Source organism: Blennius ocellaris (genome assembly GCF_963422515.1).
Source record: "Blennius ocellaris genome assembly, chromosome: 1".
NCBI lineage: Eukaryota > Metazoa > Chordata > Actinopteri > Blenniiformes > Blenniidae > Blennius > Blennius ocellaris.
In genome coordinates, this window is record NC_137650.1 from 3,900,749 (window position 1) to 3,926,657 (window position 25,909).

Sequence of the window (25,909 nt, forward strand, 5' to 3'; positions counted from 1 at the left end):
CATCTTTCTTATTGTCTATAAAACAATCTGAATTGCATTTTAGGAGTGAAGCTGTTTTGTCTCACTGTGATTGGAAGACACTGGATATCTGGTGCCATAGAAATAAAGGTGAATTGAATCGAATTGAAATAAAGTCTATTTTAAAGGGTGAATCTTATTCCAGAATTTACAGATAAATACAGCCAAAGAACAAGAGTCCTATTTGAATAAAAATACCCAGTTGTTACTCACTAGATGTATGGATTGAATTAAATGATGAAATATGTTGTGACTTTTTTTTATTAAGTAATTGTGAAGAAAAGGTTGCAAAACAGAAGAATATTTGAATGATTACAAGAAGTGTGAAGCAGCATTTTCAAAAATGAATATTTCATGTGTCTTCAGTGTTTTTTAAAAGACTGTTGTTAGTTTTAGAAATATGATCATTTTGCCTGGCAAGTTTCCCACCTCTGCTTATTATTTTTTATTTGCAATAAACAGGACACCACTTTTGTTCAAAGAAGTAACTTGCAACTCCAGTTTCTCACAGATTTCCAGTAACTTGCAGCACACTGGCAGTAAATGAACAGAAGAGGGCGCTGCGTGTTCAGACCACAGGCTGCAGCTCTCTTTAATCTCCTTTGAATCAACAAATATTTACATCCTCACTTAAGAAGCTTTTTTTTTTTTTTTTTTTTTTACTATATGAAGGCATGAGAACATGAAAACAGTCACCAAACCATCAAAATGTGGACCATTTTCACAAGAAGAAACAGTGAAATACAAAAGTAGTGAGGTCCTACAGGGTGAAAGTGTCTGTAAATCAACAGAGTAAAGTCTCCATGTGGAGCAAAGAGACAGTGAGGACGGGACTGCAGCTCCTCTCATCACGTGGAAACAACAAATGATAAAGTGACTTTTACAATACAAAATAACAACAGCATGCAGGATCTCTGAAAACACGAAGCAGACGTCCTCTGGTGTGAGAGGTGTGTGTGTGTGGGGGGGGGGGGGGGGGGGTTAGTTTTTGAACATGTCACACAGCAGTTTCTCCATGGGAGTGTTTCCGATGGTCCTGTGGAAGAACAGCAGCTCAATTCGCTCCGAGTTGACGAACCGCAGCGACGGGAGGAGAAGGAGCAGCTTTCCAAACCTGGACACACAAACAGAAAAAACAGGACAAAATGAAGGACAAAACCTCACAACACATCATTTTGCTCAGTTTTTGTTTTTTTTCATCCTCATCTGGTATTTTCCCTTATCAATTATCTGAATTCCTGAAGATAAGACGTGATAGCTTGTGCACCAGAAAGGCTGCCACCTCGCTTTTTTTATAGAGTAAATGTGAATAAAAAGACAGATGAATGTATTTTCCAGTACAAACTAAGAGAAAACAGTTTCTCATGAATAGTCAGAAAGTGAACCGAACTCTTCGTGCTCTGCCGCCCCCTGCTGGTGATCAAGCATCATGACAGATATGATCAAATATAATGCAACGAGAACAGAATATTGTTCTTCATGGCAGTGAGAAATCATTTAAATAGCAAACGAATAATAAAAAGTGCCTCATTCCTTGTTATAATTGCTGCATATGGACTTTGATAGAAATGCTTTGTGGATATTTGAGGAAGTGAAGTACCGGGCTGGTTGACTGGGGTAGTGTGAGCGGATGTGCTGTCCCAGCATGACCTGAGACTGGTCCTGCAGGTTCTCCACTTGTTCTGGATCCTTCAAGCCGCGAGTCTCTGTGGGGGGGGGGGGGGGGGGGGGATACATCTGTCAAATATCTGAACGCTCATCTGCATCACAACGCCTCACACATACAACTGATTACTGAACAACTACAAATATTGTCTTGGTCCATGAAGATGTGTGACGTTAAATTCATTTCGACAGTGTAGGTGGGTGGACTTTATACATTGAGAGGAAAAAACCTAATAATAATAATAATAATAATAATAATAATGGTATATATTTATTTTACATATTTTTATGAAAAAAAATGTATGTCTTCATTGAAACTCCCGTAAACTGGAAGATAAAATACAAATGGATTATCTTTAATATCAATAAACATTAGTATTATTAGGCAGCAAGTTGTGTGATTATGATGCCATAGATGATGGCATCAAAATCACACAAGACTTTCACCTGGAAAACTGTGGATATTCAAGGCAAAAAAAACGTTTTGTTAATTATATGAAATAATAATTGTTGTGTTTACGCAATTATATTAATAAAATATTCTGATAATAAAACTCTTTTAGCTTTTTTTACTGGCAATCTCTTTAATGAGTAACAGTGAGCGCCTATGAGGCCAGTGTCATATATGTGTTGATTTATTTCATTTCCTATTTCAACAAAATTGTGATTTTGTTTTATTCAATTTGAGCTTTTGTCATTATTTTCAAAAATCACATAGAAGAATAAATGTGATTTTATAAGTTCTTCAAGTTTTCAGTGTAACTGTTGGAGATGTTAGCCTTGAAATCGCGCTACGGGAAAGATCAGTAGAATCAGTAGAACATAAAGCTCTGCACGGTTTTAGATATGGTGAAATGGAGTCTCAGTGCCCAACACCGATACCTAACCGTGAACCAGGTGTTTCTTTTTTTAAACACAGAATTTACCGAAATGACGTGGGTCATTTTTGTACATTTCAGTATGTGTAAATCTTCGGTTTATTGCCAAGGCCTATAGCTACGTAGGATTTGAAGCCAAAATACCAAAATACGGTTCATTGTTTATTGTTAATGAGGTTGTCATGGTGATGAGCTTTTCTGACCTGGTTTGAAGAGCACCACGGCCTTGAGGCAGGCGAACTCGGTGGGGTCGACGGCCAGGCCCTTGAAGCGGCCGAACACCTCCTGCAGGAGGCGCAGGTCCAGGCTGCTGTAGCTGCTCTTGCCCTGCATGCCGGGGCAGAGGTCGGGCAGCGAGAGCAGCGGCGAGCTGTCCAGAGGCAGAGACCACTGGATGGCGCACAGCAGGAAGAGCTCGCTCCACGCCTCCTCCAGCAGGATCACCTGGCCAGCAGGGGCAAGGCAGAGTCACCACACAGTAACACCACACTCACTGTTACCACACAGTAACACAACACTCACAGTCACCACACAGTAACACCACACTCACAGTCACCACACAGTAACACTACACTCACTGTTACCACACAGTAACACTACACTCACTGTCACCACACAGTAACACTACACTCACTGTTACCACACAGTAACACCACACTCACAGTCACCACACAGTAACACTACACTCACTGTTACCACACAGTAACACTACACTCACTGTCACCACACAGTAACACCACACTCACTGTTACCACACAGTAACACCACACTCACTGTTACCACACAGTAACACTACACTCACTGTTACCACAAAGTAACACTACACTCACTGTTACCACAAAGTAACACTACACTCACTGTTACCACACAGTAACACTACACTCACTGTCACCACACAGTAACACTACACTCACTGTTACCACACAGTAACACCACACTCACTGTTACCACACAGTAACACCACACTCACTGTTACCACACAGTAACACTACACTCACTGTCACCACACAGTAACACCACACTCACTGTTACCACACAGTAACACTACACTCACTGTTACCACACAGTAACACTACACTCACTGTTACCACACAGTAACACTACACTCACTGTCACCACACAGTAACACCACACTCACTGTTACCACACAGTAACACTACACTCACTGTTACCACACAGTAACACTACACTCACTGTCACCACACAGTAACACCACACTCACTGTTACCACACAGTAACACTACACTCACTGTTACCACACAGTAACACTACACTCACTGTTACCACACAGTAACACCACACTCACTGTTACCACACAGTAACACCACACTCACTGTTACCACACAGTAACACTACACTCACTGTTACCACACAGTAACACCACACTCACTGTTACCACACAGTAACACTACACTCACTGTCACCACACAGTAACACTACACTCACTGTTACCACAAAGTAACACTACACTCGCTGTTACCACACAGTAACACTACACTCACTGTCACCACACAGTAACACTACACTCACTGTTACCACACAGTAACACCACACTCACTGTTACCACACAGTAACACTACACTCACTGTTACCACACAGTAACACCACACTCACTGTTACCACAAAGTAACACTACACTCACTGTCACCACAAAGTAACACTACACTCACTGTCACCACACAGTAACACCACACTCACTGTCACCACACAGTAACACCACACTCACTGTTACCACACAGTAACACCACACTCACTGTTACCACACAGTAACACTACACTCACTGTCACCACACAGTAACACTACACTCACTGTTACCACACAGTAACACTACACTCACTGTTACCACACAGTAACACTACACTCACTGTCACCACACAGAAACACTACACTCACTGTTACCACACAGTAACAATACACTCATTGTCACCACACAGTAACACTACACTCAGACCAGAGTTACCACACAGTAACACTACACTCACTGTCACCACACAGTAACACCACACTCACTGTTACCACACAGTAACACTACACTCACTGTCACCACACAGTAACACCACACTCACTGTTACCACACAGTAACACTACACTCACTGTTACCACACAGTAACACTACACTCACTGTTACCACACAGTAACACTACACTCACTGTCACCACACAGTAACACCACACTCACTGTTACCACACAGTAACACTACACTCACTGTTACCACACAGTAACACTACACTCACTGTTACCACACAGTAACACCACACTCACTGTTACCACACAGTAACACCACACTCACTGTTACCACACAGTAACACTACACTCACTGTTACCACACAGTAACACCACACTCACTGTTACCACACAGTAACACTACACTCACTGTCACCACACAGTAACACTACACTCACTGTTACCACAAAGTAACACTACACTCGCTGTTACCACACAGTAACACTACACTCACTGTCACCACACAGTAACACTACACTCACTGTTACCACACAGTAACACCACACTCACTGTTACCACACAGTAACACTACACTCACTGTTACCACACAGTAACACCACACTCACTGTTACCACAAAGTAACACTACACTCACTGTCACCACAAAGTAACACTACACTCACTGTCACCACACAGTAACACCACACTCACTGTCACCACACAGTAACACCACACTCACTGTTACCACACAGTAACACCACACTCACTGTTACCACACAGTAACACTACACTCACTGTCACCACACAGTAACACTACACTCACTGTTACCACACAGTAACACTACACTCACTGTTACCACACAGTAACACTACACTCACTGTCACCACACAGAAACACTACACTCACTGTTACCACACAGTAACAATACACTCATTGTCACCACACAGTAACACTACACTCAGACCAGAGTTACCACACAGTAACACTACACTCACTGTCACCACACAGTAACACCACACTCACTGTCACCACACAGAAACACTACACTCACTGTTACCACTCAGTAACACTACACTCACTGTTACCACACAGTAACACTACACTCAGACCAGAGTTACCACACAGTAACACTACACTCACTGTTACCACACAGTAACACTACACTCACTGTCACCACACAGTAACACCACACTCACTGTCACCACACAGTAACACTACACTCACTGTCACCACACAGTAACACCACACTCACTGTCACCACACAGAAACACTACACTCACTGTCACCACACAGTAACACCACACTCACTGTCACCACACAGTAACACAACACTCACTGTCACCACACAGTAACACTACACTCACTGTCACCACACAGTAACACTACACTCACTGTCACCACACAGTAACACCACACTCACTGTCACCACACAGTAACACCACACTCACTGTTTCCACACAGTAACACCACACTCACTGTTACCACACAGTAACACTACACTCACTGTCACCACACAGTAACACTACACTCACTGTTACCACACAGTAACACTACACTCACTGTTACCACACAGTAACACTACACTCACTGTCACCACACAGAAACACTACACTCACTGTTACCACACAGTAACAATACACTCATTGTCACCACACAGTAACACTACACTCAGACCAGAGTTACCACACAGTAACACTACACTCACTGTCACCACACAGTAACACCACACTCACTGTCACCACACAGAAACACTACACTCACTGTTACCACTCAGTAACACTACACTCACTGTTACCACACAGTAACACTACACTCAGACCAGAGTTACCACACAGTAACACTACACTCACTGTTACCACACAGTAACACTACACTCACTGTCACCACACAGTAACACCACACTCACTGTCACCACACAGTAACACTACACTCACTGTCACCACACAGTAACACCACACTCACTGCCACCACACAGAAACACTACACTCACTGTCACCACACAGTAACACCACACTCACTGTCACCACACAGTAACACAACACTCACTGTCACCACACAGTAACACTACACTCACTGTCACCACACAGTAACACTACACTCACTGTCACCACACAGTAACACTACACTCACTGTCATCACACAGTAACACTACACTCACTGTCACCACACAGAAACACTACACTCACTGTTACCACACAGTAACAATACACTCATTGTCACCACACAGTAACACTACACTCAGACCAGAGTTACCACACAGTAACACTACACTCACTGTCACCACACAGTAACACCACACTCACTGTCACCACACAGAAACACTACACTCACTGTTACCACTCAGTAACACTACACTCACTGTTACCACACAGTAACACTACACTCAGACCAGAGTTACCACACAGTAACACTACACTCACTGTTACCACACAGTAACACTACACTCACTGTCACCACACAGAAACACTACACTCACTGTTACCACACAGTAACAATACACTCATTGTCACCACACAGTAACACTACACTCAGACCAAAGTTACCACACAGTAACACTACACTCACTGTCACCACACAGTAACACCACACTCACTGTCACCACACAGAAACACTACACTCACTGTTACCACTCAGTAACACTACACTCACTGTTACCACACAGTAACACTACACTCAGACCAGAGTTACCACACAGTAACACTACACTCACTGTCACCACACAGTAACACCACACTCACTGTCACCACACAGTAACACTACACTCACTGTCACCACACAGTAACACCACACTCACTGTCACCACACAGAAACACTACACTCACTGTCACCACACAGTAACACCACACTCACTGTCACCACACAGTAACACAACACTCACTGTCACCACACAGTAACACTACACTCACTGTCACCACACAGTAACACTACACTCACTGTCACCACACAGTAACACTACACTCACTGTCATCACACAGTAACACTACACTCACTGTCACCACACAGAAACACTACACTCACTGTTACCACACAGTAACAATACACTCATTGTCACCACACAGTAACACTACACTCAGACCAGAGTTACCACACAGTAACACTACACTCACTGTCACCACACAGTAACACCACACTCACTGTCACCACACAGAAACACTACACTCACTGTTACCACTCAGTAACACTACACTCACTGTTACCACACAGTAACACTACACTCAGACCAGAGTTACCACACAGTAACACTACACTCACTGTTACCACACAGTAACACTACACTCACTGTCATCACACAGTAACACTACACTCACTGTCACCACACAGAAACACTACACTCACTGTTACCACACAGTAACAATACACTCATTGTCACCACACAGTAACACTACACTCAGACCAGAGTTACCACACAGTAACACTACACTCACTGTCACCACACAGTAACACCACACTCACTGTCACCACACAGAAACACTACACTCACTGTTACCACTCAGTAACACTACACTCACTGTTACCACACAGTAACACTACACTCAGACCAGAGTTACCACACAGTAACACTACACTCACTGTTACCACACAGTAACACTACACTCACTGTCACCACACAGTAACACTACACTCACTGTCACCACACAGTAACACCACACTCACTGTCACCACACAGAAACACTACACTCACTGTCACCACACAGTAACACCACACTCACTGTCACCACACAGTAACACCACACTCACTGTCACCACACAGTAACACTACACTCACTGTCACCACACAGTAACACTACACTCACTGTCACCACACAGAAACACTACACTCACTGTCACCACACAGTAACACTACACTCACTGTCACCACACAGTAACACTACACTCACTGTCACCACACAGTAACACCACACTCACTGTCACCACACAGTAACACTACACTCACTGTCACCACACAGTAACACCACACTCACTGTCACCACACAGTAACACTACACTCACTGTCACCACACAGTAACACTACACTCACTGTCACCACACAGTAACACTACACTCACTGTCACCACACAGTAACACTACACTCACTGTCATCACACAGTAACACTACACTCACTGTCACCACACAGTAACACTACACTCACTGTCACCACACAGTAACACTACACTCACTGTCACCACACAGTAACACCACACTCACTGTTACCACACAGTAACACTACACTCACTGTCACCACACAGTAACACCACACTCACTGTTACCAAACACAAACTGTATGTTTGTTCTGTATAAGATTTCATCAAATAGAAGATTAAATTGTGACGGTAGCAACTGATTGTTCGTGTTCACTAATACTGGATCCATCCAGTTTCAGTTCTACAATACAGTGATGACTTTGCTTTTAACTGTCATTTGTTAAAGATATGCGACACAATTATTACAATTAATTATTTAATGTGTACATTCTAATTTATTGATATATACTATATATTAAAAACATGTATGAATGAATAATCCCAAAAATTACATATTTGCCTATTATCTGCTTTTAAATTTAAAATGTTGTTAAAAATGTATTAAAACAAAACAAAAAAAAATTTTGTGAAGTTTTAAAAAGTTCAAAATCGTTAAAGACGTTCATGGCGATATCTAAATAGTAAATTAAATGTTGGGATGTCTTTTATTATTATACAACAAAATGAAATCTACATTTTAACATGATTAGTGGACTTATTAATAATACAGTAAGACATCTTAAAATGCTACTTCATTTGACAAAAAAGTACAAATTCTAAATCAAAAAAATACGAGATGCAAGTTAAAAATAAATTGCTAAATATAGATAATGTAGAAATATTAACAATATATCAATATTTTCTCATCTGTTTTCAAAACTTTCTTGTATGTTTTACACCTTTTTAAAACAAATTAAGTTGAAAAAAACCTGCTAATTATTAAACTATTAATTGATGATCTGCAGATGCAATAAAATGGAATTGTTATTGTTTATAAGCAGGAATCATTTCTTCTGTATTGATGCAGGTCAAATGTTTAAAATGCAGTCAATCAGGCCAATTTGAATGTGTCACGTCGTCACTCTGAACATGCAGTGGTAAGGTGCACAGTACTTCAAACACAGTAAAAGCAGCGGTAAAGTAGACGGTACGTCAAACACAGTAAAAGCAGCGGTAAGGTAGACGGTACGTCAAACACAGTAAAAGCAGCGGTAAGGTAGACGGTACGTCAAACACAGTAAAAGCAGCGGTATGGTAGACGGTACTTCAAACACAGTAAAAGCAGCAGTAAGGTAGACGGTACGTCAAACACAGTAAAAGCAGCGGTATGGTAGACGGTACTTCAAACACAGTAAAAGCAGCAGTAAGGTAGACGGTACGTCAAACACAGTAAAAGCAGCGGTAAGGTAGACGGTACTTCAAATACAGTAAAAGCAGCGGTAAGGTAGACGGTACTTCAAACACAGTAAAAGCAGCGGTAAGGTAGACGGTACTTCAAACTAAGTAAAAGCAGCGGTATGGTAGGCGGTGCTTCAAACACAGTAAAAGCAGCGGTAAGGTAGACGGTACTTCAAACACAGTAAAAGCAGCGGTAAGGTAGACGGTACTTCAAACACAGTAAAAGCAGCGGTAAGGTAGACGGTACTTCAAACACAGTAAAAGCAGCAGTATGGTAGACGGTACTTCAAACACAGTAAAAGCAGCGGTAAGGTAGACGGTACTTCAAACACAGTAAAAGCAGCGGTAAGGTAGACGGTACTTCAAACACAGTAAAAGCAGCGGTAAGGTAGACGGTACGTCAAACACAGTAAAAGCAGCGGTAAGGTAGACGGTACGTCAAACACAGTAAAAGCAGCGGTAAGGTAGACGGTACGTCAAACACAGTAAAAGCAGCGGTATGGTAGACGGTACTTCAAACACAGTAAAAGCAGCAGTAAGGTAGACGGTACGTCAAACACAGTAAAAGCAGCGGTATGGTAGACGGTACTTCAAACACAGTAAAAGCAGCAGTAAGGTAGACGGTACGTCAAACACAGTAAAAGCAGCGGTAAGGTAGACGGTACTTCAAATACAGTAAAAGCAGCGGTAAGGTAGACGGTACTTCAAACACAGTAAAAGCAGCGGTAAGGTAGACGGTACTTCAAACTAAGTAAAAGCAGCAGTATGGTAGGCGGTGCTTCAAACACAGTAAAAGCAGCGGTAAGGTAGACGGTACTTCAAACACAGTAAAAGCAGCGGTAAGGTAGACGGTACTTCAAACACAGTAAAAGCAGCGGTAAGGTAGACGGTACTTCAAACACAGTAAAAGCAGCAGTATGGTAGACGGTACTTCAAACACAGTAAAAGCAGCGGTAAGGTAGACGGTACTTCAAACACAGTAAAAGCAGCGGTAAGGTAGACGGTACTTCAAACAGTAAAAGCAGCGGTAAGGTAGACGGTACGTCAAACACAGTAAAAGCAGCGGTAAGGTAGACGGTACTTCAAACACAGTAAAAGCAGCGGTAAGGTAGACGGTACTTCAAACACAGTAAAAGCAGCGGTACGGTAGACGGGACTTCAAACACAGTAAAAGCAGCAGTATGGTAGACGGTACTTCAAACACAGTAAAAGCAGGGGCAAGGTAGACGGTACTTCAAACACAGTAAAAGCAGGGGCAAGGTAGACGGTACTTCAAACACAGTAAAAGCAGGGGTAAGGTAGACGGTACTTCAAACACAGTAAAAGCAGGGGCAAGGTAGACGGTACTTCAAACACAGTAAAAGCATGGGCAAGGTAGACGGTACTTCAAACACAGTAGAAGCAGCGGTAAGGTAGACGGTACTTCAAACACAGTAAAAGCAGGGGCAAGGTAGACGGTACTTCAAACACAGTAAAAGCAGGGGCAAGGTAGACGGTACTTCAAACACAGTAGAAGCAGCGGTAAGGTAGACGGTACTTCAAACACAGTAGAAGTGCAGGAAGTGAAGGAGTTCTGGTCACCTGGTCTCTGAAGGGCAGGTTGGAGAAGACGGGCAGGTTCTTGGCCCACTTGACGGACATGAAGAGGAGCCTGGCCGACGTCTCGTACACGTTCTCCGAGCTGGCCGGGTACAGAGCCATGTGGTACTCCGAGGACGCTCCTCCCAGCTCCGGCTCGTTGCTGGTCACGTCGATGTTTTCGTCAACTGGAAGAGGAGATGAGACCAGCCTGTTTTACTTCATGTCAGCCTTTATGCTCGTCGGCCCCACAAACCTGGCCTCAGCGGGGACGCCGATCCAGTTCGGAGCCCTATTTGGTCAAAAAAGAAATGTGGACTGTGTCCCGGGCGTCCTCACCGTCCTCGGGCTCCAGCTTGGCGCAGGTTTCGGCCGTCATGAGACTGGCCATGAAGCGGTGGTTGTTCTGGGGACTGGCGCAGCGCTGCGGCGCCGCGGAGGAGGAGGTGATGGACATGGAGGAGGTGATGTGGGGCCACGTGATGACGGAGGAGGAGGAGGAGGAGGAGGAGGAGGAGGAGGAGGAGGAGGAGGAGGGCTCCCGCGTGGTGGCCAGGTGCTCCTTGTCGGGGACGTCGATGGAGTCCAGGCGGACCTGGGCCGTGCTGCGGGGCTGCCGCTCGTTCTGCACGGCTGCAGGAGGAAGAACAGTCCAGGTTGACTTGGGACTCGGAGGTCTTCACGTCGGGACGGACACCGGAGGACTCGTCCCCACTCACCGTCTTTATTCATGCCCGCCTGCAGACACTTCTTCAGCCGGCACGCCTGACACTGGTTCCGATGAGCTTTGTCCACTGGACACAACCCCGTCCCCGCCTGGCACCTGCTCAACCAATCACAGTGGTCAGGCTCAGGACACTGCCAGGAGACGTAGCAGTAGCAGCAGTAGCAGTAGTAGTAGTAGTAGCAGTAGCAGTAGTAGCAGTAGTAGTAGTAGTAGTAGTAGGAGTAGCAGTAGTAGTAGGAGTAGCAGTAGTAGTAGTAGCAGTAGGAGTAGCAGTAGTAGTAGGAGTAGCAGTAGTAGTAGTAGCAGTAGTAGTAGCAGTAGTAGTAGGAGTAGCAGTAGTAGTAGGAGTAGTAGTAGTAGCAGCAGTAGCAGTAGTAGTAGTAGTAGTAGCAGTAGTAGAAGTAGTAGTAGCAGTAGTAGTAGTAGTAGTAGCAGTAGTAGAAGTAGTAGTAGAAGTAGTAGTAGTAGTAGTAGCAGTAGTAGAAGTAGTAGTAGCAGTAGTAGTAGTAGTAGTAGTAGTAGTAGTAGTGGTTAGCAGTAGTAGTAGTAGCAGTAGTAGTAGTAGTAGTAGTAGTAGTAGCAGTAGTAGTAGTGGTTAGCAGTAGTAGTAGTAGCAGTAGTAGTAGTAGTAGTAGTAGTAGTAGCAGTAGTAGTAGCATAAGACGTCATGGTCATTACAACTGGGTTGTCTGAGCCTGAAGAGAACTGAGGAACAGTGTAAACATTGAGATTATGTTTTCTAGTTGTGTTTTACTATCATTATTACAATTTGGAACATTGTGTACAAGTTGAGTGAGCCAATGTGATGAAATGATACCATTTTACTCAAATATCTACATTAAAACCACACAGCGTGATCCTTTGACAATAAACTGATAACAGCCTCCTTTTAGACTAAACCATAACATCAATATAAATATCTCATTTTATGACATTTTATTCCTTCATTCATTTCCATCTGCATTCCTTCCATGATCAGAGTATTACATGCATGTTTACATTGGTTTAAGAAGCTGACGTTTGAAAAAAACTAAAAGAGAGCGACTATAACACGGTGGACAAGACCGATGGGGGCAGGCCATTAGAGACTCACAAACATATTCAAGTGTTCATATGGAGGCGATTCAATCCAAATATTAAAGACCTGGATCCAACAGAGCCACTGGGATAAATGTCAACTCTTCAAATTTGTAGATTTTTTCTTTCCCCAAATTTTAGTGATTATCTTAATATTTAAAATTCGCATTTTCTAGAAATGTCTAACTTTAATTTGGCCAGATTATGTTTAGATTAGGCGGGAGAAGTACTTTTATTCTGATTTCTTTCATATATTTTTTTGTGTGTCTTTGGTTTGGTTGCTTTTGCTTTTGTCTTCTATGTACAGCAACTAATTTTCAATATGACTGTGAACCAAATATTTCCAAGAAGCTGTACTTTTATTCTTAAAAGTTAAATAAAAATATTGTGGCAAAAATATAGAAGCTGGTGAATATAATTTTCATATTTGACATTTTACAGTCTAATTTGTCATTTTTAATTGGAAAATCATCATAGTAATTTCACATAATGATTCAACAAAAACACAATGGAAATTTTTACATTTCCAGAATTTGTATTTTTTTCATGATTAAAAAAATCCCCCCCAAAAAACCAAAAAACAACCACAATGTTGTATTTCCGGGTAGGTTTTTTTTTTTTTTTTTTTTTATGAGACCAATGTTTAGGATTCATTAGACCACTACTAGTTTTCTTCTGTTTTCAAATGGACTTTTGCTGTGTTATGATTGTCAATAACATCTACGAATCTCCCAACTATTTGAATTTGCCTTCATTTCCACAATGCCTCTGCAACCTGATGAAGGTGGCACAATGCACAGAATGCTTTGCTTTCCCTTGCCTGTAGATGAGCCTCCTCCTCACGCTGCGCTTGAAGAAGCCGCTGCAGCCGTTGCAGGCGTAGATGCCGTAGTGTTTGCCGCTGCTGGTGTCGCCGCACACTTTGCAGACCAGCGCCGGGCTCGGGGCTTTTCCCGGGCCGGGGCTCTTGGCTGCGAGTCAAAGCACAGTCACACAGTGGGAGAGAGGTCAGTCGGTTAGTGTCCTGTGTTCAGGCCAGTATTGTTTTTGTGCGCGTGGCTGCCATCTGCGGCGGCGGCGTGGAGCTCGGCACAATGGCAACAAAAGCCACAACAATATTGCAGCAGCCGCTTCGGCCTGGAAATCTCTCCGGGGAGGATTCTGAAATTATGAGCAAAAGAACTAAAATAGCTGGAGGCAGATTAAGAACTTAAATAAACACGGTAAAGATGCTGTAATCAATCTGAATAAAACCGTTAATTATGAATAAAGTTGAGATACCAGTATGTAAGTATGTACTGATTAAACTGGATATTTCTCTGCGCTCCAACCTGCTGGTTCTACATTCCACTGTCTTACTGCGGCCGGGTTTTGAAGCACAACTCAGCAGTAAACGTGTTGAAACTTCTTTCGGACCACCTGCGGATGCCCCTGGACCTCTTACCTCCTCGACTGTCGTCGGTCCCACCGCTGCCTGACGACCCGGTGGGGGAAGACGAAGGAATCATGGGGATCTTCGCCAGGTGATCCTCCATCATGTTCCGCAGAAGAGAATCTCTCCCAGATCGATGGATCTGAAACTCCGCGGTGAAGTTCTCCTCCTCTTGTCCCAGCGTCCCAGATGAGATACTTGGTGCGTGTTGTTCAGCAGGAACACAAACGTGTGTGTGTGTGTGTGAGTGTGTGTGGAGGGCCGGTGGTGCCCCCCCCGGGAGACAGATGGCAGCTGGAGCTTCTACCACTCAGCCTCCGGTGTGGAGCTGCAGATGGGTCGGGGTCCTGCCACCAGCTCAAGCTGACACTTGTTGCACTGGAGGTTGAGTGTGTGCGAGTGTGTGTTGGTCGTCTCTGCTGCCGTCGGGGTCCGTCACTGTCTGAGGGTTCTGCTCGGCAGCAGGTCCTCAAAAGGGAGCCTGGGGGCTGAGCGGGGTGGGGGGGGGTGGGGGGGATTAGTCCCAAGCGCTGTGTAAGCAGCACGCCTATTTGTCCTCCTCTTAATCTTTACTGTTCATCTCCTGGATCAATCAGTCACATTGGCAGAACGCTGGAGCCACCAGGACCAGGACCAGGACCAGGACCAGGACCAGGACCAGGACCAGCACCAGGACCAGCACCAGGACCAGCACCAGCACCAGGACCAGGACCAGGACCAGGACCAGCACCAGGACCAGCACCAGGACCAGCACCAGCACCAGGACCAGGACCAGGACCAGGACCTCCACCGGGTCTACAAAGCACAACAACAAGGATGAACTGAGTGAAGCTGTAACTTTAGCTCCGTCGCCTCGTCTCCTCTGCTGCCATTACTCAACACTCCTCTTCACTATCCTGCATTTAAAGGAACGATTCCATTATCATATTTACCGTCCATTTCTTTCTTCTCTTTTTTTGTCCACTTCTGAATTGCAGGTCTATTTCCCTGCTTGTATATTTGATCTGTGTGATTGCCTCCCATTCATCAGGACTCCCGGTGTTTGCCCAGGAGCCGCCTATTAACTCTCATTTCCCCCGTTTTTTGGGGACAAACTGGAGATCATCATCTCCCCCCGACCCGACTGCAGAGAGAAAGAAAAGAGGGTCCCAGGGAGAATGATAGAGATTTGAATGGCCTGTTTTGGCAGCCATTAGTTCACTTGATTCATATAAGAGGGGTCATCATGTATTATTAAACAGCAGAGCGGCCATACATGTGGTATTTGAACAGGCAGGCTGACAGAGGAAGCGCCATCAAGGAGGAGCACAGTAAACACGTTTAAATCATTGACCTACGTCAGATAAATAGGAATAAATTATGAACTCTGTACGTTATTGCTTTACCAAGTCACGTGAATAGAATAGTGGACGACACAAACAATAATCCAGCTGCCAATAACTGCAATTTACACTCTATACTTTTATTTCACTGAATCATAATTTAACTCGTGTGTATTATCTGATAGTTTTATTTGATTGTACATATTTACATACTTCATACCGAGTGATCTGCATTATTTTTATTCCTTCATTTAATTTTTATTGAATGTTTTCTGAATCATTTGATTTATTCTGTTGATCTCCGGACGCATTTTCTTTCTCATATTATGTCTTAAACATGAGCCTGTATCTCTTTAATCCTTCACATCTTAGTGAAATTGAATAAAAAAAATATTGAAGAGATTATGATGATTCTTTCAAGAAAACATGCTTTTCTAAACCTTCTTTTACAGCCTCACACAGCACGGCAGCCATGCCGACTTCTAATAAAGCAGCAACATGGGGAGACTCTGAGTCTCTTCCTGTTTCCACAGCAAACACTGTTCTGACATCAGAAGCTCTCAATCACATCATATTGTCTCCCAGGCTGCTGAACAGGACAAGGGCAAAAGAAAAAAGAACTAACAAGACAGATGAACCTCATGCTGTCCTATACATTCTTCCGCAGCCTAAAAAAGAAAAAAAAACTCAATCCTTAATCTTTTATCATCAGCTGTAAAGGGAAAACATTGAAATATATTTTATTAGAATTAATGCATGGCTTTGATTGAAATGATCTGTATTGACACTAGATCACTATTCAACCATTTAGCCACAAACAGAAATGTAAGTGCTTTGAAAAGTGTGACTTCTCAGAGTTAAATCACCTTGTGATAAACCTCTCCAGCTTTGAGCTGTTTTTGTGATTTTACTGTGGACTTGTGGTCATTAAACACTGAGTGATGTTTCTTTGATGGTCTCAGGTTCAAACATAAACCGGTTCAATCAATGAAGTCTGGCTATTTTCACGCTGCTTTTCATAAATATTCCCACTTTCCCAGTGGGAAGCTTCTATGAATGTTTGGATATCAAAGAGAAAAACTTCACTGTGAGCTCTAAACATGTGAACGCCTGAATGTATCCTCGACCAATAAAGTCTGGATATTTTAACTTGATGGATTAAAGCATCAATAAATATTTTTTTTTCCATGATCCAGTATTTTAGTCTTTTTGGAGCTCTTAACCTCCAGTAGGACTGTGACCTGAAATACCACTGATCGCTTTTTTCCAATAGTAAAACCATAACTGGTAGAGACTTTTATTGAAATATTGAAGTGGAATTCAACAAGAATGCATACATTATAATCCATATTTAATATATTGAATTAGTTAGCTCCTGTTAAATCAGTCAGTAATCGTCTCTTCATTTATGTTTTTTACCTATAAAGTAAATCCACAATTATTAAATCCTTTTCATGTCAAATTCAAGTGTTGGAACAAAATCATCGTCAATCAATTGCAGTGTCATCAATCATGATACTGCAATTGTTTTATTAGAATTATCTGATGATATTTCATTCAATACTTCAAAGTGAAGTCCTTGTACTGGTATATTTGAAAGTGATTTAGTGTATTTCAACACTTTATTTTAGATTGTAGTTAAATGATTTATTTTGATTTCTCTGGAATATTTCAGGTGTTGAAGGAAACAAGTTGTAAAGTTTCTACATAAAAAATAAAAACTTACTACAAATGCATGGTTATATAAACAAAAAAACTGTTACTCCAATGTAAACATTTGTATTTAAACTCCTGAATCAAAGTAAAAAACAGAAGTTATCAGATATATTGACATGTTGCTAAAGCTTCATACATCATCACTGTTGAGTTTGACAAATGTTACTTTTTGAATCTTTTACAGACACTAACCCTTTCAAACTAAATGTATTTTAAATTATTGTTCAGAATGTGTGACATCAAAAACAGCAAACAGCTTAAAGTTCATGTTTCCACCAAGAAACAAGGTGAATGGGCTAATGAAGCCAATAGGCTAACAAAGCTAATAGGCTAATGAAGCCAATAGGCTAATGAAGCTAATAGGCTAATGAAGCCAATAGGCTAACAAAGCTAATAGGCTAATGAAGCCAATAGGCTAATGAAGCCAATAGGCTAATGAAGCTAATAGGCTAATGAAGCCAATAGGCTAATGAGGCTGATCAGCCACCATTTTTCTAAACAAACTTTCTTTCCTTGACATTAAGTGAGAGGGAAAATGATTTTACGTCTAGAAAACAAGTCAAACTGGCAAACAAGACTTTGTGTAATAAAATAAAATGAATTAAAAATGTAATAACTTACCTTCCAGCTGAATCCAACTTGTCCAGGCTTGATGACAAATTAGCTTGTCTTGTGTCATTGAGCAAAAAACATTTAAATAGCTACCACAAGAAAATATGAAAAGAAATAGCCTAAATCCATTTATCATGTATCCAACCTCAGAAAACAATTTCATGAATTTTAAATCTTAATATTAAAAAAAAACAAAAACGTCCTTTTCAGTATATTGGCCCATATTTTCTTTTATTATATTTTTTTTTTAGAAAAGGTAAAGGGGGGGGGGGGGGGGGGGGGGGTTGAAACTGTTTAGAATTAAAAGAAAGCCACCACTTTAAATGTTTCACCCTTTAGCATACCGGAAACGTTCATCATGTCTGGACTATCAGCTGCTACTTTTTTCACACACTTTGAACTCAGTGGTTTAAACATTAACCCTAAATTATGGATTTCTGCACATGGATGATGTGTTTAGGTGCATCATGTAACTCTGAACTCTGTGGCTGCAGGCTGACCAATCCTCTCCTCACAATCACAATCAGCAAATACTTTATGACCAGAGATGAAACCCTCAGTGTTTGTGTATTTTTGCAGTAATTCACTTGCTCTCCCTCCCTCTCTTTCCCTCTGGTGCAGTCTGTCATCCAGAAGATGTGTTTAAAAGATGTTTATCTTTAAAAAAAAAAAGAAAGAAAAAAGCCGCAATCCTACAGTGAAATTCATGCCATGTTACAACCAGGACACATGTACTCATAGACAAGTGTTTGTACTGTACATGTACAAATATATATATTTCTTTTTAAATCTGGTGGGTGCAGCTTATGTTCATTTAAAAAAAAATAGTGTACACTGTACTGTCTGTGGTCCATATTGACGTGATTGTTGACACCATCAACATCTTTCAAAATTTCACACTTAAATTACACAATACGTTATACTATCGTACAGGCAGAACATGTTCTAAAAATTCTAATCAATTGGTTTTCAGCAAACTGCACCATGATCCTGTCCTGTCCTGTCAATTCCTACATGACCCCTGGTTCCTCTGTATCCGTTTTCAAAGTAATTTACTGTTGCTTTTTCTTTCCTTTCCCAGAATCACACACTTAAATTACACCCGATACATGTACTGCAGTACAAGCTGATAAAAAAAGAAAATCTCCACAGGGACAGTAAAAGTATATATGAACTTATGCCGGACCGTGTGTAGTGACATCCACATATCTCTCTCTCTCTTTCTCCCTCTTATTCTCTGCTTTTATTTTTGTTGGCTGGAATTATAGAAAGTCGGGCAATATTTAAATAAGCATGCAATTACTTACAACAATGTACTTGTTTTTTTGTTTTTTTCCAATTGCACACTACTATAATAAAGCATCAAAGGATCCACAGGCTGCACAAAGTGCATTTTGTTTGTTTACACTGACCACTGGCCATGCAAAATGTCTGCACACGCCACTGAATATTATGATCACTTATTTTTTTAACACTTAAAGCACTGCTTGTAATGACATAGTATTGCAGCAGTATTTTCTTGTAGTTGTACTTCTATGATTATTTTTCAAAATCTGCTCACAACTACTTACAATTTATAATATGTATAATAATTATAATACATATTTTAAATTGACAAGTTAAGTACATCTATGATTCAGACCTTTTTATCTGCTTGTTTAAAACTCAAAAGCTTGTTGTTGTAACAGAGAATTGTTTGTCATATAAAAAAGCAAATAGATTAAATAGTGAGATCTTTCTCTATATAAAAAAAACTGAACACACATATAATTCAAACAAGTGCCTGCTTTCAACAATAACAATAGACAGGCTGAATAAGTGAATAATGAGTAGTTATTGAGCAGGTTAGTAAGCTACATATTAAGAATCATTTTATTATTTTGATTTGATTATCATTTTAGAAAGGTCTTCTTCATCAGATGATAAAACAAACAAACAGAAATGTTTGTCTTGAGGATAATTCAGAAAAGTATAATAAACCTGATATTCCTGTCTTCAGACTTTTCATTTTACAACCTGTAACAGATTGTGACGAAACAAATTTTCTCAGTTGCTTTGTTGTTTCAGTTTTTTTTCTGCTTACAAATAAATAATAAAGACCGTAGATTTTTAATTCATTGCCTTTTAGAACCACTTCTTTCCTGCACAACTGGTCGAGCTCTATAAAAGCTGACATGTTGTAACATTGGTGTTAATGGAAATATGTGGCAGAACAACGTCTATCGTTTGTCTTCTGGCCACGGTTGACTGGTTCAAGAGAATGATTTTAATCTATAGGGGACGCGAACTGTCTGCTCGTGTTTCTGACATCTGTGGCTGGCATCTGCACTCGCTCACTGCTGTTTGTTGGTTTTTTTGTTTGCTGTTTGTTCCCGGAACTGATGGCAACGACGCACCGACGTGATCTTAGACTGAAATTAACTGTGTGTGCGTGTGTGTGTGTGTGTGTGTGTGTATCTATCTATCTATCTATTTATTTAATGTGCTTGTTAGTTCTGGATGTTTTTGAATTTATTTTTTCTTTGAGTGAAAACATTGAAGACAATATCATATTCTTTAATTAAAAACACATTTTAATTTCACCTGGACATGTGGACGATCCATCCCGGCCAAAATACAGAAAGACAGATGATCACATTCACAAGCAGTTTAGAGTCAGAAATTAACCTTGATTTTGGGGGGGGGGGGGGGGGGGGGTACTCTAAACACAGCCAGTTCATGTGTTTATTTGTTTTCTGTGCAAGTTTTATTGTCGGATCATGACTCTGCTGTGAGGAGACAACCTCGCTTCAGTTCATAAGTTGAAGTCACTTCATTAAAAATAAAAAAAAGATCAAATAAAAATGTAACCTTAGGTTGAAAAAACACAACAACCACACCAAGACATGAAGAGTGGATACAGGAGATCAGAGAAGCATTTGTAAGAGCGTAGACAGACTAACAGGAAGTGTTCAGCAGAGCTGAATGACGCTCACTGTTAATTATATTTGCAACAAATTCATGAAGGAAATACATGTAAATAGAGGAAGCCTTTTGAAGGACTCACTGTATTTTTTTTTTACCAGGACGAATGAAGAGATTGTTCATTTTCTAACTAGAAATATGGAAAACGAGCAGTCTGCAGCATTGTATGGTTAGTATGGCGTCTTTCTGGTCTGTGGGCGCCTATGCACTATATTTATTGCACATTACTCATTATTTTTGCTTTATCAGATTATTATTTTCATTACATTCAAGCTTGTCGAAACTAAATCTGTGCTTCCATCACAATGACATTTCTTTATGGGGTTTGCATGTTCTCACTGATGCATTTGAAGCTGATTGGTGACTGTTCATTGCGTTTAGTGTGAGCGCATATTAGTATATTAGAATATATATGGATTAACCATTCAGTTTTCTCAATGCATTTATTACATTGATTCAAAATCTATGCTTGTAAGAATAACTGCTGTTTTAATCATGATTTATTTGTATTTTTTTTTATGTCAGAAACATCTTGTCTTGTAGTTCTCAAATTGTAATATGCACACATCACGGTCATAACCACCGAGGGTACTTACTTGATAGGTCAAGCACGTGTCCCATTGGTTTAATCTGTAAATATCTAAACATGTGTCCCTCATGTTAGTTCAACTCCAAGTAGAAAATTTGCCTGTAGAGCAGAATTACTGTCGACGTCAGCGTGTTTCGTGCTCCGCCACAACAAGGCCCGGACATAATTGAGGAAAAACAAAGTGGAGGGCAGTTAAGTAGATTAGCGTTTGACCACATTTTGTCTGCCGGGGCACGAGCTGCTTGTCACCACGGGAGTTTAAGGAGGGGTAAGAAACACAATTAGCTCAAAAGATTAAAGAGCAGTGAAGACACACTTCTTGCGGGCATCTTTAGCCATATGGTGGCTACTCTTCATCCTTGGTCGACAAAACATTGACATTTGTAAGATTTGGTAGATAATTAGTCTTCTGAGGTCAGCTGCCTGTGGGCTTTCTGCATGGCTTCACCCAGTTCCCCCCCAAAGTCTGACACCCAGTCATTATTTGAAGATCTTTTGCATTTCTTTTCTTTTTTGGAGCTTTGTTGTATATTAAAAGGAAGCCCTGTTATCAATAACTTTTTTCTTTATTAAATTTTTCGTCTGTAGATTTATTATAACAATTAAATAAATGCTATGAAGTGACAAAATTAACATCAAACAAACAGATTAACGGTCACAATTTTAAGTTTGTATAAACAGCATTTTGAAGAGTGCCACTCAAATAGAGTGAATCTTGCATGAAAAAAGAGGACGACATTTCACAAAATATTAAAATGATCCGATATGACATAGTCATAAATGAACACAAAACACATTGGACAAGTGACAGAGATGACACTTGGAGAGTCAATTCAGAAAGTAAGTTAACCCACATAAATACAGAAAGCCAGATTTTAACCAGATATGTTGTTGTTGTGAGGCAAGTGTGCTGACAGCTACTGCTCACCGAGCTCGCCGGCTGCACCGAGGGATCGGGGGAGGAGGGATTCCATCAAGGAGATTGACAAAACGTCGACTGCCAGACCAAGAGAAACTAAATTCTATTGTCGAATGACACAAAGATTGAACTCTTTGTTCAGGTGTCATGTTTGGAGACAACCAGGCACCGCTCATTATCAGACCAATACCATAAAGCATGGTAGGCCAACACCAACTCTACAGTGAAGCATGGTAGTGGCAGCATCAAGCTTCACCAGGCCAACACCATCCCTACACAGAAGCCAGTGGTGCGTCAACAATATATTCAGCAAAGGCTGCTAATATGTCAACATTATTGAAAGCAATTTTTAACTTTAAAAACAATGTGCAAACTCTTGAAAACTTGAAAAACAAAAAGAATTTAGAAAATGAAAAGATGAAGTGTTGTGAATACTTTCCCGAATGAATTGTACTTTGAAAGAAATCAGAAAAAAACTTTCATTCCCACTGTTAATGTCCTTTAGTCAAGAGTTCAAAACCCTCCGAACGTCTTTTAAATCCAGACAAGCTGCTGCAGCGTCCTTCATATTTCATGCATGTTTAATGTCCTTCTAATGTGCTGCTGCTTCCTTTTAATATATTATGAGCAAAGAAGCTGGAGAGAGCTTGCGTTATTGCTTTATTACTTATTTAAATCAATATTCTGAGCTGGGCAATAAGGCTTCCAATGATTAAAGTGAGTTGTGAGAACTATCTTGTTCTCAGTGATAAAAACACATATTTACAAACAACTAATTATGATCAGACAACATTTCATCATTGAAACATTCAAATATAAAGTGTATGTGTATATGATATAGGAGGCTTCATTGTCGTGGCAGGCCTGTCACTGGCTTATTGCCGGCAGTACAACAAAATTGGATTTCATCATCAAATTCGGAGACATGCATGTAAATATCTCGAAAATAATGTTATTTTTCTCATTGCATTTTCTTGCATTGACGCATTTTCTTTGTTGCAAACTGTATTTAATACAACATTTTATTTTGTTTTAGACTCAAAGGCATACAAAGTGCAGCTGTGCATGGTCATCTTCTGGAGTGACAAATTACTCAAAAGTTCAGTTTCCTTCACCACAAAACCTTGTTTTGTTTAAAGAAAGGCGTCCCCTGCTGTAGGTCTGGATGTGCAGGCTGCAGGCGGCATCACTACGGTTTAGATAACAACGATAAGCTGCAGCACACGGCCACACAGTCAAGTTTTAGGTGAAGACTTGCTTACATGAGCAGGCCATAGATTATAGGCAAATAGATTAGCGTGGGAGTCTAATATTAGGATTCAAAGAATGATTAGAGGAGCTGCGTTATGTAACCTCATTAATGAGTTTTCTCCTGTGGCAATGTGTGGCCATGAACATGCATCTCACGAGGAACAGTCTCCATCAACAGTCCGTTTTGTTTGCTTATTGTTCGTTGTTTAATTCAAACCTGGCGATTCAGGTATTCATACATTCAGCATGATGACATCAGCATACAGAAAACACTACATTTAAAAATGGCTTACCAAAATCTGACCTGCCTTTTGTTTTCCTCTAACTTGAGAACAACTAAAAGATGAAAATGGATACATTTAATTTAATTTGACATTTAATCAACTCTTGTATGCAACACAATGCTGAAAGATCATAAAGACTATGTCAAACTAACATTAGAAAAAAAAATCAATCAGGGGTTTTTAGAGGGTTTCTGGTTGAATGAATTGATGGTGAGATTTGAGTGAAGCAGCGAAGCTTTAGCCAATTTTAGTGTGAAACAATACAACACTAAAGTGTCCCCCAGGGGGAGCCAATTATAAACACTTCATGAAAAGTAATGATCCCAGCTCATGCTTCCTTAGACCTCCATGTGAATTAGAAGTAACTAATATGACTAAAATGAAATGTTCCTACTCTGCAGGTGCTGGTGGTATTTGTAGTGAGATCCTTAAAGCCAGAGTGAATAAAGTATCTGAGGCATTTGCCTTCTTTATGAATCTCTCCCTCCAGTCTGGCGTCATTCCACAGCAGGCGAAGGTGACAAAAATAATACCAGTGTACAAATCTGGGGACAAAAATGACATGAAAGCTACAGACCTATAGCTGTGTGTTTTATTTGAACTTTAGATAATCTATATTTGTACTCTGCTGGATTGTTATCATTTTGAAAATGTTCAATCTAAAGAATGTTAAAATAAAAAATGAGTCCATAAGATTTCTAGGAATACATATAGATAAATTCATACATTTCAAAAAGCATATTAATAAACTGGTTAAAATGGTCTAAAAGTGTCAGTCTATTATTTAAAATGAGACAGTTGGTCCCAATAGAAGCACTCTTATCACTGTACACATCTCTGTTTGAGCCCCACTTCAATTATTGTAACTTTATCTGGAACAACACATGCTCAACTTACACCACAAAACTTCTGACACTACAAAAGAAAGCTCTAAGGATCATTTCATGGTTGATGCCAAACTCTCCAACAAACACTCTCTTCCATAAAGATGGTCTCCTAAAGCTTCCTGAAGAAGATCTTTATCAAAATGCATGTATTATGTATCAGGTTGCTACCAGGTCAAATATCAGATTATGTGAACTCATTCCATTAGACTCGCCCTCTCACCAACATGATACCAGAAATAAACTGCTTCTAATAGGTAAATATAGAAAACTCAAATGTACCAGACATGTCATAGAGGCCCAAACATATGGAATGAGCTGGAAAGTAACTTAAAACAATCAGCCACACTAAAGCCCAACTAAAGATTGAACCAGTGAAGAGTTCCACAGGTGGTTGACAGGAGGTGCGGGACTCTCAGGGTCGAAAGCTTTTCTCTCTGAACATGAGTCAAGTCAAAGTCAACGATCGTCACTGCATCTCCCGAGAATGGCCCCTGGCTGGGATGGCCTGTGTTTTGCAAATTAAGGTTGTTTTTGAACAAATTCCACTGTTTAAGAGTTTAAACTCTCCATTTTTCTCCTTTGTATTTGGATGTGCTGTGTTTTACCTTGTTGGAGTGAAAAATACTGCAGCTGACATGAAACAAT

General features: G+C 40.8%; 1 protein-coding gene across 1 annotated transcript; it reads right to left on the bottom strand.

Moving 5' to 3' along the window:
• Positions 1–999: 999 nt before the first annotated feature.
• LOC308130168 (photoreceptor-specific nuclear receptor-like) lies at positions 1,000–14,826 on the bottom strand (the record flags this gene model as incomplete). The annotated part of the gene is made up of 8 exons (XM_080496368.1): positions 1,000–1,132; positions 1,619–1,724; positions 2,765–3,005; positions 11,488–11,672; positions 11,824–12,117; positions 12,204–12,307; positions 14,109–14,259; positions 14,733–14,826. The coding sequence occupies 8 exons, from the start codon at positions 14,824–14,826 to the stop codon at positions 1,000–1,002; spliced, it is 1,308 nt and encodes a 435-aa protein (XP_080352494.1).
• Positions 14,827–25,909: the final 11,083 nt, after the last annotated feature.